The sequence below is a fragment of the Tupaia chinensis genome, unplaced genomic scaffold (genome assembly GCF_000334495.1).
Source record: "Tupaia chinensis unplaced genomic scaffold, TupChi_1.0 Scaffold148607_1, whole genome shotgun sequence".
Taxonomy (NCBI): domain Eukaryota; kingdom Metazoa; phylum Chordata; class Mammalia; order Scandentia; family Tupaiidae; genus Tupaia; species Tupaia belangeri.
In genome coordinates, this window is record NW_006208456.1 from 1,204,249 (window position 1) to 1,221,840 (window position 17,592).

Below are 17,592 nucleotides of genomic sequence, written 5' to 3' on the forward strand. Positions count from 1 at the left end.
CAACTACCAAGTACATTTTATTTTATTTTATTGATTGTCTGTAGTTTTTGCTATAGGATGCAAGCCCTCATCAGAGAGAGAGGGAAGAGAGAGAAACTGAGAAATCACCCCCTCCCCGGGGGGGTGGGGGGGAGATAGCCACATCACAATCTCTTCTCTTTCATTCTCCTCTCCTGATTTGTGGGGATGCACATACACACACCTGGCATGATTTTCAAGCTACTGGGTCCAGGACTCAAACTACATGGTCGGCCATATGAGATCCAGCAACCCTGACCTCCGTGCCACCTGCTGGACCCAAGCCAGGTCCTTTCTAACAAGGTCAAAGTGGCTCAGAACTCAAGTGGCCACCCATGGGGTTCAATGCAATAATGCCATACATAACGAAAGTAGGCTCAGATCTCCTCCTATAGATGAGTTAAATGTGGAGGACACATGGTCCTGATGGGAGCAAACACAATTTGGTGGTACAGGGTGGTGGAGTGTCTACAGGACATAGAGCCTGTGATGTGACCTTGACATACTGCATTTAAATCCCTGGGTCCATGAGACAAGTCATCAGATGGTGATTTAATTGCCAGTAAAGTTTCAAACAAATCCAATGATCCTCACAGTGTGGACCATATAGGCAACATCAACATCACCTGGGAATTTATTAAAACTGCAAATTCTCAGGCCCTACCTTTGACCCAGAGTCAGAAACTGTGGTGGTGGAGCCTCACATCCTGGTTTAGCATGCCCTTTGGGTTTTCCTGATACAAGCTTAAATGTGAGGATCACATTCTACAGGCCAGCAACATAAGCAGCACACAGGAACTTGTCTGAAATACAGACTCTCCGGACCAGCAGATGGTGTAATGCTTACATTGCGGGACTCCCACGTAGCTGATGGTGGTTCTCATGCTGGGCACGAGTGCGTGTATGCCCAGGATCCTTAGAGGAGAATGGAGTAGAAGGGATTGTGGCGTGGCCATGTTCCCTGGGGGGTGATTTCTTGCTTTCTGTCTCTGTCTCTGTCTTTCCAGCGAGCACACATACCCTTTAGCAAAAATCTCTCTTAAAAAAAAGAAATACAGGGACCAGTAGTTAGCGTAATGGCTATGTCGCTGGACTCCCATGTAGTCAACCATGGTTTGAGTCCCAGACCTGGTGGCTTAAACTCACACCAGGCGCATGTTGCATGTGTACCCAAGATCCCGAGAGGAGAATGAAGGAGAAGGGATTGCAGCGTGGCCATGCCCCCCTGGGGGGGATGATTTCTTGCTTTCTGTCTCTCTGTTTATCTCTGTCTTTCTGGTGAGCACATGCGCCCTATAGCAAAAATGTCTCCATAAAAAAAAAAAAAGAAAAGAAAAGAAATACAGATTCTTGGGACCAATAGGTAGTGTAATGGTTACACTGCTTAACTACCACATAATTGACCATAGTTCAAGTCCCAGACCCAGTGGCTTAAAACTCACACTGGGCACATGTGTGCCCAAAATCCTGAGAGGAGAGTGAAGGAGAAGGGACTGTAGTGTGCCCAATCCCCTTGAGGGGTGATTTCTTGCTTTCTATCTCAATGTCTCTGTCTCTCCGGTTGGCACACATGCCCTGTAGCAAAATTCTCTCTTAAGAAAAAAAAAAAAAAGGACTCTTAGGCCTCACCCAGACCAGCTAATTCAGAATCTGCATCTTAACCATCTCTAGATGATGCATATGTAGATTATAGTTCGGAGTACTGCCCTAACCTGATCATCCAAACCCAGAATACACAATAGAATCATCTGAGGAACCTTTGAAATACACAGAAGCTGAGGTCCGACTCCTTACCAGTTCAGTGAGAATCCTTGGAGATAGGCCCTGGCCTCAAACATTTTGAAAGCTCCCTGGGAAATTATAATGTGCTCTAATTTGCCCTCATATTGAAAGGAACCCAGGATTAATAACAACTACAGTGCTTGGCACATGAAGGGTACTCAAATATTAGTTGAATGAATGAAGTACTAAGAATAAATTATTGAAAACCCTGATAGAAGAAAAAAGGCAGTTTTAAGTTTTGATCTTATTAAAAACTGTCCAATGGGGCCCAGCAGGAGGCACGGTGGTTAAGGCACTAGACTCCCACATTGCTGACTGTGGTTCGAGTCCTGGACCTGGTAGCTTGCTTTGTCACTTTTCCTTCCTCTCTCTGTGGTCAAAATTAAAAAATAAATAGTAATAACACCAAAAATAAATAGTAATAACACCAAAAATAAATAAATAAGATAATCCCCTTAAAAAAAGATTTATTTAATTGTATTTGTTAATATTACTTATGTTTTAATTTGCCCAAAGAGAGAGAGAAAGAAAAAATGAGAAAGCAAGCCACCAGGTCTAGGACTTGAACCATAGTTGGCCATATGGGAGTTCAGCACCTTAACCACCATGCCACCTGCCAGCCCCAAATAAATATTTCTTAAAAAAAAAAAAAAAAAAAACCTGCCCCAACTAGAAATCAATTTCCCAACTATATTAGGTTGGAATTTTCAGGGGATTCTTCATAGCCATGTGTCCTTGAAACCAGACCACCAGGATCTTGTGGGATTTACTGGAAATGCAATGCCCTATCTCAGGCCTCACCTGGGTTATGTAACCAGACCAGGTGATCTCCACACTGCAGTCTGAGAAGCACCACTCTGAACCTCTGTTCCCACCGTAAGGGTGGGGGAATGGCTGGCCTCACTTACCCACAGCTGAGGCACAAGGAGGAGCAGGTGAAGTACTCATCTGGGAAAAAGGAGCTGTGTGCCATCTGGTCATCAGGAATCTCACCGCTGAAGCGGTCACTCAGAGCCTGCCAAGAGAGGGTGACATGTGAAGGCCCATGGTGGAGAGCCTGGAACTCTGGTCCTTCCAATACTTGCTTTCTAAGACCCCTTCACTGCTAATGTATTTTTTCAGTTTTTGCTATAGGGCATGTGCGCTTGCCAGAGAGAGTAAAAGAGAAGGGGACAGAGAGAGAGAGATGGCAAGTGTCAAATCACCCCCTGGGGGAGGGGGTGGCCACATTGCAATTCCTGCTCCACCCTCCTCTTGGAATTTTGGGCATGCACACACACCCGCCATGATTCTCAAGCCACCAGGTCCAGCACTTTTAACTTCAAAGCTGGCTGTGTGGGATCTAGCACCTCAATCTATAGGCGACCTGGTGGCCTTTTAAGTTTCTTAAAATTTCTTTCTTCAGAGAGAGGAAGGCAAGTAGACACACACAAACACTCACACACATATATGCACCAATAGGGTCTTCACACCGTGATCTACCCCTAGGTCTGGCCAGCCCTGACTTATGGACATATACACCTGGCGGTCACAGGAGGTCTCTGGACTTGAACTGGAAACCCTTCCATGTGAGTCACCCACCATCAGGTTCCAGGCTGGTATACTTCTTACAAACACCACAGCAAAGAAACAGTAACTGCTGCTTACTCCCCTGGCCGTCTCGATGCAACTCGCGCCAGTCCTCACCACAGGAAACCTCGGGGAAAACCAGTCTATTTCCCAAGGTGTCAAAAGTAAGCAGCTACTGTTCTCTCCTAATTGCCTTGGAGGTTAGCAACACTTCACACTCAGCCTTTTATTGAACACCACCACAAATATGAACTCATTTCATCTTTATGAAGCTGCAACCAAGAAACCAAGAGGTGAGAGAGTGGCTCCTCTCTAACTCAGGGGCAGAGCCAAGAAGTGAGTTGGGAGTTTCCTGGGCTTCTAGCCCAGTTCTGACCACAGGTGTTCACCTAGAATCTACTAGACCGCAGAACTATCTTGATGTGGAAAAATGTCATCAGCCAAAAGACTAAAAGAATTACTATAGTGTAAACAGTGTACAGTGGCAGCTGTTTATCAACTGTACAAACCTAAAAGATAGCAAATGGCCAAAATAAATGCCAATAAAAAAGATAAAGTATTCACAGAGCAAACTGAAAATTTAATGTTGAAAGGTTGCTTCTATCTCTAATTCTCTGTTTTCACCCATTAAAGTATTCTTCAAGCTGATTAAACGCATGGGCTTTCTAGATTTAAAAATCATTAGTGAGGCAAGCAGGAGGTGTGGTGCTTAAGGCAATGGATTCCCACAGTCAACCACGGATCAAGTCCCAGACCGGCAGCATGAAACTCATGCCAGGTACATGTGCGTCCATGCCCCAAATCCCAGAGAATGGAGGAAAAGGGACTGTGGTGTAGTCATCCCCCTGGGGGGTGATTTCTCACTTTCTGTCTGTCTCTCCAAGTGCACACATCCCATAGCAAAAGTCTCTCTCTCAAAAAAAAAAAAGAAAAGAGGGAACCAGCAGTTAGTGTAATGGCTATGTCACTGGACTCCCACGTAGTCGACCGCGGTTCGTGTCCCGGACCCGGTGGCTTAAAAAACTCACGCCGGGCGCGTGTGCGTGCGTGCCCAAGATCCCGAGAGGAGAATGGAGGAGAAGGGATTGCAGCGTGGCCATCCCCCCCTGGGGGGTGATTTCTCGCTTTCTGTCGCTATGTCTCTCTCTGTCTGTCTGGTGAGTGCACGCACCCTATAGCGAAAACCTCTCCAAAAAAGAAAAGAAAAGAAAAGAAATCACTAGTTGCAGGGCCAGCAGGTAGCATAGTAGTTAAGGCACTGGACGCTCACATGGTTGACCATGGTTCAAATCCCAGACCCAATGGCGTGGCACTCACACCGGGTGCATATGTATGCGTGCCCAAAATCCCGAGAGGAAAATGGAGGAGAAGGGGTTGTGGTATGGCCATCCCCCCCACGGGGGGTGATTTCTTGCTTTCTGTCTCTCTGGCAAGCACACATACCCTATAGCAAAACCTCGCAAAATAAATAAATAAAATTTAAAGACTCTTTCAGGGGGCCGGTAAGTGGCATGGTGGTTGAGGCATGGACTCCCAGATGGCCAACTACAGTTCAGTTCAAGCCCTGGACTTGGCAGCTTGCTTTCTAATTTCCCCTGTCTCCTGATCACACTTTAAAATAATAATAATAAATTAAATTAAATTAAATACTAAAAAAAAAGAACATTAAAAAAAACTCTTCCTGGGACCAGCAGTTGGCGTAATGGCTATGTTACTGGACTCCCATGTAGTCAACCGCGGTTTGAGTCCCGGACCTGGGAGTTTAAACTCATGCCAGGCGCATGTGCGTGAGTGCCCAAGATCCTGAGAGGAGAAAGGAGAAGGGATTACAGCGTGGCCATCCCCCCTGGGGGTAATTTCTCGCTTTCTGTCTCTCTGTGTCTATCTGGCAAGTGCACGCACCCTATAGCAAAAAGCTCTCCAAAAAAACAAAAAACAGAAACACTCTTCCAGTTTCCCAGTCTGAGGCAACCAGGCTCCATTTGGGGGAGGGAAGAGCAAGATGCTTAAAACAGGACAAGATGGTACTTCCTTTATTAAAGGGTAGAAGAAACTTTCAGATGGTACTTGGAAAAAAAAAAAGGCTGCTTTCAGAACTAAAGTTCTTAGAACTAAGGTTCTTAAGCTCTTAAGAGGATTTCACTTAATGAGAAATTATTTAAGGTTCCTTTTCCTGTCTTCTGTTTCTTTTGTTTTGTTTTGTTTTAAATTATAGAGCACATGTGCTCACTGCTGGGAGAGAGAGAAAGGAAGGAGAGAGAGCAAAAGAGAAAACCACTCCCCGGGGGAATGGCCATGCCACCATCCTTTGTCTTCCTTTCTCCTTTGGGGATTTTGGACGCACATGTGACTGGCATGTTTCTCAAGCCATTGTCTGGGACTCAAACCACAGAGTCTCAGACCCAGTCTGTAGAGTCAGTCATATGAGATCCGGCTGTCTTAACCACCACACTACCTGGCTGGCCCACTTTTTCCTATTTTCAGTGGAGTCTCAATACTTGGGAAAAGTATTGTAAGGCAAACTTAAGTGCTTCCAAAGCACGTGGTATCAATGGAGTAGCAAGGAGCACACTGGAGGTGCAGCCTCACCCAAGGGCATATTCAAATCCAGGTACTGAAGGGTAACACGCAGGCCCTGAGACACCATCCGTCAACTCTCCAAGTGGCAATCTTTGACTCAGACTAGTGAAAAATCATCTGACCAACAGGGAACCCGCAGTTAGCGTAATGGCTATGTCGCTGGACTCCCACATAGTTGACCTCAGTTCTCATCCCGGACCTGGTGGCTTAAAACTCACGCCAGGCGCGTGTGCGTGCATGCCCAAGATCCCGAGAGGAGAATGGAGGAGAAGGGATTGCGGCGTGACCATCTCCCTTGGGGGGGGTGATTTCTCGCTTTTTGTCTCTCTGTCTCTCTCCGTCTGTCTGGCGAGTGCACGCGCCCTATAGCAAAATAAGTAAATAAATAAATAAATGTGGTTACTACTTGTGTAGATTTTTTAAAAGAATTATATAGTTTATTCATTCATTTTAATTTGACCAGAGAGAGACACAGAGAGCGAGGGAATGAATGTGAGAAAGCAAGCCACCAGGTCTGGAACTTGAACTGGGGCTGGCCATGTGGGAGTGCTCTAGCACCTTAACCACCACACCTGCTGGCTTCGACCACTTGTGTAGATTACCTGGCACAAACAGCACTCATGATAAGTTAACTGCAGTTATTCATATCATTTTCATTGTTTTTAGTGATGAAAATTGTTTTCTTTTCTTTTCTTTTCTTTTTTTGTTTGCTACAGAACATGTACACTCGTCAGAGACAGAAAATGAGAAAGCACCCCTCAGGGGGACAATGAGACTTGACAGTGAGGTCTCAATCCCTTCTCCATTCTCCTCTCGGGATTCTGGGCATGCAGGTACCTGCACCCACTGTGTTTTTTAAGCCACTGGGTCTGGGACCCAAAATGCACAGTCAGCCGTATGAGATCCAGCTGCCTTTACCACCACGCCACCACTGGCCCTGAATATTGTTTTATTTTCTTTTTTAAACACTCTAACTAATCCAGGTAATGCAGGGATGATGTGAACTCTTCTCCTTTCCAGTCAACTAGCCCTCACATTTGACTGTATTTGTGGGTTCATGTTTACCTGTAGAAAAGATGCTCATGTATCTAGTCAGGCAATAAAGCAAAAAGAGAGCTAAGGAATGTAGAAACCACTATTTAAAAAGGAGAGCATTTTTTAGCCTTAGAATCTTGTCCTTTTTTTTTTGAAAGATTTTTGCTATAGGGCACTTGCCAGAAAGACAGAGAAAGTTAGACAGAAAGTGAGAAATCACCCCCTGGGGGGAAGGCCACACTGCAATCCCCTCTCCTCCATTCTCCTCTTTGGGATTTTGGGCATGCACACACATGCACTCGGTGTGGGCTTCAAGCTGCCAGGTCCTGGACTTGAACTATGGTTGAATACGTGGAGTCCAGCAATGTAACCACTATGTCATCCATTGGTCCCGAGCCTTGAATTTTTTTTTTTTTAACTTTATTTCTTCCATCAGAGAGGCACCCCAACAACATCTTCACACTGCAACCACCCCCAGCCTCAGTCATTCTTGATCACAGACACAGGCAGGTATGCCTACTGTATACAGGGAGACCTTGGTACATGAACCGAGGACCTTCCGATGTGGGCTCAGCATCCAGAGCCCTGTGTGACTGCTGCACCACAATGGTTGGCCTCAGAGATTTTTTTCTTCTCCTTTTTTTATAATTTAAAGGTTTTTTTTGTTTTGTTTTGTTTTTAAATGAGCAAAAGAGACTAAGCAAAATACAGCTACTCCAACAGGATGTCAATATCCACTCCCAGCTTCAGCCAGCCCCAGACCATGGGTACAAGTATGCCTGGTGCACTCAGGGAAGCCTCCGGCCACAAACTCAGAACCTACGCACGTGAGTCAGTCTCACAGACTGTCGCATTTTACCACTGCACCAACACCTGGCCCCTCAGTTTTATCTGAAAGGCTAAGGACTACTTTTTCCTAATGACGAATAATACCAAATTTAGCATGAATTTTATATTAAATTCAGGAGTGATGCCACTCACCAGTAAATATCAAATTGCTGTCCAGTAACAGTGACAACACATGGTTCTTTCTGTTCCGACCCAAGTGACTCGGTTCACGTCTCTGAAAGTTCTTCAGAGAAATGGGGCATTTTTAAGCATCTCAAGTCTTGATATGAGACAATGTGCAGCCTGATTTCCCACGGTACTCATACCCACAGAACCGTCACCAGTCCCTGCCCTAGACAAATTGCTTTTTTGTGTGTGCTTTGATTTTTTTCCTTTATTCATGATAGAGTGCGTGCACAGGCATGTGAGTGAAAGAGGAAGGGGGTAGGCAGGAGAGAGGTAAGCACCCTCCACAGGGTCTGTCATGCTGTGATCCCCTCCCTCCAATCCTCCAGCCCATCAGATATTGGGCACTTGAACACGACGTGCCCAGCATGTTTCAGGCTGAGCAGACCAGGGATGCAAACCGAGGTCACCACACGGGGTCCAGCTTCTCCCGAGCAGCACATTACCACTGCACCACAGAGTTGGGCCCAAATTAACTGGCTTACGCTGTCCAAGGCAACAGTAACCTGTATGACATCAGAATGAGGACTTTATGCCAGCCAGCCTAATGACCTCAGCTGCTGGCCACCAGACCCTCTCACACCCTAAGACAAAGCATCTCACTTCTTTCACAAGTCACAAGCTGACAGTAAGGAAACAGACCTTGAAAAACTTCAGAACACCTTACAAGGATCAAGAGTATGGGAAAGTAACAGCAATTTAAAAAATTAACAGTATCTCCAATGTTAGTGTATTTTAAATATAAGATTGGGAGAAACTATCCTCCTTTCTCTGTAACCTAATTTGCCTTTCCCAATGTGGGCATTACCTACCACCTGATCCATATACTTTGCCTGTTTAAAAATTCCAAACCTCACATCATTCCATGGTTTCCTGGGCTCCTCTCCTCCTCTTGAGATCCCAGAGGGGAAAGAAAAGGACAAGGCTTCTCCTGAGAAAGCTTAGGGAAGCATTTGAGACAAGTCTGCAAAAGGTTGCCTAGAGACCAGATGATCTTTAGTTGCCTTGGCAACAGTGTGGCTTTCTATTGTACCTATAAGGCTAGCCTCAGTCATCAAAGGCTAGCATGAACTTACTGGTTCAAAATGGACACTACTCTGTCATTGATGGCAACCCCCAACAATATATATTAACTTTATAAATATTAAACAGAAACATTCCTGATGTGATAGAACTGGAAAATCAATTTCTACATTTACAGATCAGCGACTAGAGAGGGTATGGCCTAAAATCTGTATCAATTTAAAATGATCCTAATTATTTAGAACCATAAATACAGACGGCCATCATTAAATCAATATTCAATTCCCCCAATTACTCAATATTAATTATCCTATTCAACTGGGATCTGAGCACCTCTTTGCTTTAAAAAAAATTCACCTGTTCAGTGAGGTATGCTCTGCTTGTAGGTCTCTGGTTTATTGCTCCTTGGAATCTTGAGTACAGGTCATGTAAATAGTTAAGATGTGGGGGGCCAGCAAGTGGCATGGAGGTTAAGGCAGCTAGATGACACCTAGTCCCAGATCTGACGGCTTAAAAACACACCAGGGTTGTGTGTGTGTGTGTGCACCCAAAATCCTGAGGGTCATTTCTCTTTTTTTTTTTTTTTGGAGAGATTTTCGCTATAGGGCGCGTGCGCTCACCAGAGAGAGACATAGAGACAGAAAGCAAGAAATCACTCCCTCAGGGGGGATGGTCACGGCGCAATCCCTTCTCCTCCATTCTCCTCTTGGGATCTTCGGCACATACGCACACACATCCGGCGTGAGTTTTAAGCCACCAGGTCCAGGATGCGAACCGCGGTCGACTACGTGGGAGTCCAGCGACATAGCCATTACGCTAACTGCTGGTTCCCGCTTTTTCCATCTGTCTCTAGTGAACGCACATGCCCTATAGCAAATGAAGGGAGGAAAAAAAGTGATAAATAAGCCAACTAGAAAAAGCAAAAGTCCTGGCCCACAATGTGGCTGAGTAACAAGACAATGTGGTCCTATCAGCAGGGTCAGTGGAGAAACCACTCCAGGCAAGTATGGGCCAGCAGCTAGGGCAGTAAGAACCAGCAGAGAGCTCTTCTATTCTCATACACATCCTGCAGCCCCCCCAACCCTCTCCCCAAATTCTTCATTCCTTCTCATTAACCACATTTCTAATCCACATAGCCTATTCAATAGTGAACCCAGAAAGTAGCACTGGAACTCCCTGCAGTCCAGTAGTACTGCATCAATCAGGCAGACCCTCACAAAGAAAAGATAGCTAAGAACCGTGTGTGTGTGTGTGTGTGTGTGTGTGTGTCTAAGTGTGTGTACCAGCAGATGGCAAAATGGTTACATCGCTGGACTCCCCACATAGTTGACTGTGGTTCCAGTTCCAGACCCAGCGCTTTAAAACTCACACTGAGCATCTGTGCATGCATACCCAAAATCCTGAGAGGAGAATAGTGAAGAAGGAACTGCAGCATGGCCATCCCCCTGGGAGATGATTTCTTGCTTTCTCACTCTGTCTCTCCAGTGAGCACACGTGCTCTATAGCAAAAATCTCTTAAAAAAACTCTGTGTGTGTGTGTGTGCGCGCGCATGCACGTGTATGTGGTGTTTTAGATAAGGTCTTTCTGTGCTGCAATCCTCCTGCCTCAGCCTCCCAAGTATCTGGAACTACAGGAACAACTACATCCTGCCCAGATTTTCAGGATGGGCTGAGAATCAAACCTGGGCCTCCCACGTGGCCTGAGCATGCAGAGAAGCAGCATCCAGTACATATGTACCAATGACATATGGTAGGTTGCCAATGACTTTTTTAAAGTACACTAATGGCATTAAAAGAATGAGGCATGGGGGCCAGCAGGTGGTGTACTGATTAAGGCACTGGACTTGCACACAATTGACCATGGTTTGAGTCCCAGACCTGGTGGCTTGTTTTACTTTCCTTCTTTCTTGCTCTTAAAAAATAAATTTAAGTAAGTGATTATAAGGGAAAAAAAAGAACGAGGCATATATTGTGTACTAATATGTAAAATTTACCAAGATGCACAATTAAGTGAAAAAAGCAAATTACAGAACAGTATGAATGATATGACATCATTTGTGAATAAATAAAAAATATATCTGAATTTTAAAGCACTGAAAAGTTCTAGACGCATACACAACAAACATTATCTGCAGAGTGATAAGAAGACATGGAAAAGGAGAAAGGAAAACTCTGCGGTTTCATTCAATATATTTGTGAACTTATGCAGCACTGAAAATTTCTAGAGGCATATTAGAGAAATTTTTTTTAAAGAATTATTTTACTGGGGTACTAGCAGTTGGCATAATGGCTATGTCATTGGACTCCCATGTAGTCGACCACGGTTCGAGTTCTGGACCTGGGGGCTTAAACTTAAACCAGGCGTGTGTAGCTTGTGTGTCCAAGATCCCAAGAGAATGAAGGAGAAGGGATTATGGCATGGCCATCCCTCTGGGGGGTGATTTCTCACTTTCTGTCTTTCTGGCGAGTGTACAGTGGTGTTTTAGATAAGGTCTTTCTGTGCTGCAATCCTCCTGCCTCAGCCTCCCAAGTATCTGGAATTACAGGAACAACTACATCCTGCCCAGATTTTCAGGATGGGCTGAGAATCAAACCTGGGCCTCCCACGTGGCCTGAGCATGCAGAGAAGCAGCATCCAGTACATATGTACCAATGACATATGGTAGGTTGCCAATGACTTTTTTAAAGTACACTAATGGCATTAAAAGAATGAGGCATGGGGGCCAGCAGGTGGTGTACTGATTAAGGCACTGGACTTGCACACAATTGACCATGGTTTGAGTCCCAGACCTGGTGGCTTGTTTTACTTTCCTTCTTTCTTGCTCTTAAAAAATAAATTTAAGTAAGTGATTATAAGGGAAAAAAAAGAACGAGGCATATATTGTGTACTAATATGTAAAATTTACCAAGATGCACAATTAAGTGAAAAAAGCAAATTACAGAACAGTATGAATGATATGACATCATTTGTGAATAAATAAAAAATATATCTGAATTTTAAAGCACTGAAAAGTTCTAGACGCATACACAACAAACATTATCTGCAGAGTGATAAGAAGACATGGAAAAGGAGAAAGGAAAACTCTGCGGTTTCATTCAATATATTTGTGAACTTATGCAGCACTGAAAATTTCTAGAGGCATATTAGAGAAATTTTTTTTAAAGAATTATTTTACTGGGGTACTAGCAGTTGGCATAATGGCTATGTCATTGGACTCCCATGTAGTCGACCACGGTTCGAGTTCTGGACCTGGGGGCTTAAACTTAAACCAGGCGTGTGTAGCTTGTGTGTCCAAGATCCCAAGAGAATGAAGGAGAAGGGATTATGGCATGGCCATCCCTCTGGGGGGTGATTTCTCACAAAAAACAAGTGAATAAATAAGTAAAGTTAAATAAAATAATTATTTTTTAAAAAAGGAATTATTTCACTTAACTTTATTTTCATTTGAAGAGAAAGAGAAAGTGAGAAAGTAATCCACCAAGTCAGGGGATTGAATCGTGGTCAGTCATGTGGTAGTCCAGTGCCCTTAATCACCACGGCACCTGCCAGTCCTGAAAGAAAATTTTAACAATGGTTATCTCTACAGAGTTGAGGGGGAGGGAGGGGAAAGGAAAAGAAACTTAACCCTTGCCTAACATATTACTGTGCCACTTGAATTATTTATCTTGACTACGTATTGCTTTTATAATTTTTTTAAAGAGAGATATTTTTGCTACAGGGCACATGTACTCGCTGGTGAAACAGAGAGACACAGAAAAACAGAAAGCGAGAAATCACCCCCCAGGGGGGATGGTCACGCCGCAATCCCTTCTCCTCCATTCTCCTCTCGGGATCATGGACACACATGCACATATGCCCAGCCTGAGTTTTAAGCTGCCAGGTCCAGGACTTGAACTGTGGTCAGTTACATGGGACTCCAGCAACGTAACCAGTATGCCATTGCTGGTCCTACTTTCTGTAATTTTTAAAATGATATCTTTCTTTTAATTAAAAGAACCAAACACTCAAAAACAACTGAAGGATTGCTTTTTTTTTGAGAGAGGTTTTTGCTATAGGGCACGTGTGCTTGCCAAAAAGAGTGAGTGACAGAGAGACAGAAAGCAAGAAATCATCCCCCAGGAGATGGCCACACTGCAATCCCTTCTCCTCCATTCTCCTCTCAGGATCTTGGGCATTACTCATGCACATGCGCCCGGCGTGAGTTTAAGCCACCAGGTCAAGGCCTTGAACCACAGTCGACTACATGGGAGTCCAGTGACACTGCCATTATGCCAACTGCTGGTCCCAAGGATTGCTCTTTCTAAATGCACAATTGGCAATATATATCAGGAATCTTTAAAAACGGTCACGTCCTGAGCCAGCAGGTGATGAAATTAAGGCAGCTGGATCCCACATAGCAGACTCCGTGGTTTAGTCCCAGACCCTGTGGCTTCAAAATCATGTCAGGTATGTGTACATGCATACCCAAAATCCCAAGAGGAGAATGAAGGAGAAGGGAGTGCAGTATGGCCACCCCCCCCAACATGGAGGTGATTTCTCACTTTCCCAATCTCTCTGTCTCCCCCTCGCTTTCTATGACAAGCATACACACCCTATATAGCAAAAACTAAAAAGAAAATTAAGGAGAGGAAGACCAAAAAAAGTGAAAGCAACAGGAAGCCACACAAATTATTCTGGCAAAGGTGATTTTACCTGTTTATATCCATCTCCATTCTCACTGGAAGAACTCGGGGCTACTTAGAGAAATAAATACAACTGCATAAACTAACAAGTAAGTGGAGAAAAATAGAAAGCCATTATATTACGTATGCTGTGAACTACAAGACTTCAGTTAGAGCTGATTTATGTATTCACTTTGCAAGAGATTCTTGTTATAGAGCACATGTGCTGGCTAGAGAGAGAGAGAGAGACAGACAGAAACCAAGAAATCACCTCCTCAGGGAAGATGCCCATGCCGCAATCCCTTCTTGGGGTTTTGGGCAACCACACACACACGTGCCCGGTGTGTGGTTTTAAGCTGCCAGGTTCGGGACTCAAACTGTAGTCTATCACATGGTAACGCAGTGACATAACCATTTCGCCATCTGCTGGTCTCAGTTAAAGCTGATTTTAGGGGCTGGCAAGTGGCATGGTGGTTAAAGGCGCTGGACTCCCACATGGCCGACCATGGTTCAAGTCTCGGACGTGGTGGCTTGCTTCCTCCCTTCCTCTCTCCCTCTCTGTCTCTCTCGGATCAAACTAGAAAATAATAATGATGATAATAATAAATAAAGTTAAATAAAAATAATTATTTTTTTTAAAAAGCTGATTTTAATAGTAAAGAATCTCTACATAGTCAATTTGCCCAATGCTAACCTTAAAGGTGGCTTTCTATTCAAAGTGATAGAGATTAAACCATCTCTAATTTTGAAAAGATGGTTAAAAACAGAACCAAACAAAACAAAAAGCCTAAAAGGCAGGGCCAGGCAGGACAGCAGTAAAGCAAATGGACCCACATAGCACAGGTCACATCCTGGGACCTCCCTGAGTATGAAGAGCACACCGGAGCATGCCTGTGATCCAGTGGCTGAGACGGGGGTGGTGGGTCATAGCCTGAAGATCCTGTGACAGAGGACAGGAGGTATCTTTTTCTCTCAGAAGAAATAAATGAATAAACATTGAACAAAAAAATAAAAAGGAGGCAAAAACAAGGATTTAGATAAGGTGTGAGAACTGCACAATTCCCAGGGAAAAGCCAAAGCTACATGCTTAAACAGAAAACTCTGTCCCACAGACAATACAGCACAGTCCTACCTCAAAACCAGACAATATCAGGTCCAGATGAGAGTTTAGGGCCAACCGTTACCAAGAATCATCGGAATTCCAGCTGACCAGGCTCATTTTAATCTACAGAAAATTTCGTGAATCATATCACCTTGGAAGAATACAGTGTAACTATTTTTCTCCAAAGTGCCTACAAAATGAGCCTTGAAGGACATCTAAGACTCCTGAGGAGAAAATCCCTGAGCACTAAGCACTGCGTGTGGCACTCGGTGTCCCTGATGGCCTCACTTAAACACTAAGCTGGGTTAGCTTCAAGCGATATAAGGAACAGCTATAACCCAGCCATTGTCATTCGCTGTAGTGATCAGGTTTACAGCCCTTTGTATCTGTAGCATGGATTTAGCTTCTCAGAATGTTACTTGGGTGTAATTTTCTACTTTGACCGGCTTTGAGTCATTACATGGACATTATAAGCCAATGCATCTAAGTACATCTTAACCTCAAATTCTAATTAGATGTATCTCATGAATTATTCCAATAGTTTTCAGAGTTTTTCCTTAGTAATATATAATCCATAGTTACCATTAATTCACATTAACTGCTAACCAAGTAATCTGATTTATTTTTCTTTAGATTTTTGCCAAAGGGTGTGTGCACTCGCTGGAAAGAAAAAGAGACACAGAGAGGGAAAAGTGACATATCACTCCCCAGGAGGATGCTCGCACTATAATCCCTTCTCCTTCATTCTCCTCTCACAATTTCAGGTACACATGCCTGGCAATGTTTTTTGAGCCTCTGGGTGCAAGACTTGATTCATGTAGTCAGTCATGTGCCTTAACCACCACAGCATCTGCTAGCCTTAATACTCTGATTTTTTTTTTAACTTATTATTATTACTTTTAAAATTTCCTATAGGGCACATGTACTTATCAGAGAAATAGAAAGAGAGAGAGAGAGAGAGAGAATGTGTGAAAGCAAGCTGCCAGGTCCAGGACTTGAACTATGGTCAGCCGCGTGGTGGGAGTTCAGCACCTGAACCAACACACCAGCAGTATTCTGATTAAGTATCTTATTAAATCCCTACCTTAACTTTGTTACGAACATCCTATTACTACTCCTATACTACAAGTGAAGGAAAGGTTTGAAGTAGTAGTACCATAAGGAGAACAGTTTTGTCTACTTCACTCACTGCTGTATTTCTTGCACTTCATACTTTATCTGGCATATAGGTGCACTTTTATTTGTTGGGTGAATGAATGAACAAATAAACTAATTTCCTAAGTCCAAGCAATTAGTAAGAGGCAGTGCTGGGATTCTAGCTCAGGCCTTTCTGACTTTTAAGGCCTAAACTTTGAACTGCTATGCAAAAGCATGCATCTTTTCCTTTTGTAACTTTACATTTTGCTCTAATTTCAAACTTGTAGAAAAGGTGAAAGAACCACATCAGGGACTCCTATACACCATTTACCCAAATTCCCTAACTGCAGAATGTGTGAAAGCAAGCTGCCAGGTCCAGGACTTGAACTATGGTCAGCCGCGTGGTGGGAGTTCAGCACCTGAACCAACACACCAGCAGTATTCTGATTAAGTATCTTATTAAATCCCTACCTTAACTTTGTTACGAACATCCTATTACTACTCCTATACTACAAGTGAAGGAAAGGTTTGAAGTAGTAGTACCATAAGGAGAACAGTTTTGTCTACTTCACTCACTGCTGTATTTCTTGCACTTCATACTTTATCTGGCATATAGGTGCACTTTTATTTGTTGGGTGAATGAATGAACAAATAAACTAATTTCCTAAGTCCAAGCAATTAGTAAGAGGCAGTGCTGGGATTCTAGCTCAGGCCTTTCTGACTTTTAAGGCCTAAACTTTGAACTGCTATGCAAAAGCATGCATCTTTTCCTTTTGTAACTTTACATTTTGCTCTAATTTCAAACTTGTAGAAAAGGTGAAAGAACCACATCAGGGACTCCTATACACCATTTACCCAAATTCCCTAACTGCTAGCATGTGCCCTACTGCATACTTTTCTAACCCGACAGTATAAGCAAATAGGCTCACCCAGTTTATTCCTAAACTAGGGCCCGCACAGCTCTATGCCAAACCCCCTTCTATCCCTTCTTTCCCATCTCTCCCAGTCCCACGTCTCTATTCCCTAACCCATCTCGATACACGTCTCTATCTCCTAACCCCCAGGGTATGTGGGGGGGCTTGCTCAGCAGTGTACCTCAACCCCAAATTGGAGTCACTTAGGGTCTGAGGATCTAGGTCGAGCTAGAGCACCAGGGCACCTGGTGTCTGAAAAGTACCACCATGCCCTGGAGAAGCCAGGACAGCCTGGCTCCCCCCAGCCAGGTGCTAAGGTCAGGAGCCACCAAGACCAAAGTGAGAATTCAGACGTCCTCCAGTGTCTGGGCCATGATGTCAGCCCTGGGAGCAGAGGTAGAGTGACCCCACTACGTAAAAGATGAAAGGCTGGGGTTGGCCGGCCCTGCTTTTGGGGGCCCTGCTGGGAACTACCTTGGGCTCACAGGAGCCAGGATCTACACTGTGCAGCTTACAGGGCTCTAGTGGATTAGCTATAGTGGGAAACTGCCCAGGTGGAGCCCAAGATGACTAATTCGGATGGGATCTTCCTGGATCAATCCAAATGGCAGCCAGTCAGTAATGGAAGTGCCTTATGCCCACTCAGAGGTCCACCTCACAGAGTGGCTAGAGGTGTGTGACCAGATGAAGGAGTATGGATGGGGAGCAGATTGACCCTCCCGCACACTAGAAGAACTACGTATGTGTCATGTCGTG

General features: G+C 44.2%; 1 protein-coding gene and 1 pseudogene across 4 annotated transcripts in view; one reads left to right on the plus strand and one right to left on the minus strand.

Moving 5' to 3' along the window:
• The window catches only part of ZFYVE1 (zinc finger FYVE-type containing 1), a 79,767-nt gene that overhangs the window by 9,708 nt on the left and 52,467 nt on the right, over positions 1 to 17,592 (minus strand). The window contains exons 1-2 of one of the 4 annotated variants that reach the window (XM_006170502.3): positions 8,856 to 8,949; positions 2,709 to 2,815 (exon numbers count right to left, since the gene is read on the minus strand). In XM_006170502.3, the coding sequence (XP_006170564.1) occupies positions 2,709 to 2,773 (65 nt within the window). In that variant the 5' untranslated portion in view covers positions 2,774 to 2,815; positions 8,856 to 8,949. Of the gene's footprint in view, positions 1 to 2,708; positions 2,816 to 7,965; positions 7,988 to 8,850; positions 8,950 to 17,592 lie in introns of those variants that run through there. The other 3 variants (XM_006170501.3, XM_006170503.3, XM_006170499.1) reach the window with 3 other exon arrangements.
• The window catches only part of LOC102492859 (protein canopy homolog 2 pseudogene), a 567-nt pseudogene continuing 232 nt past the window's right edge, over positions 17,258 to 17,592 (plus strand).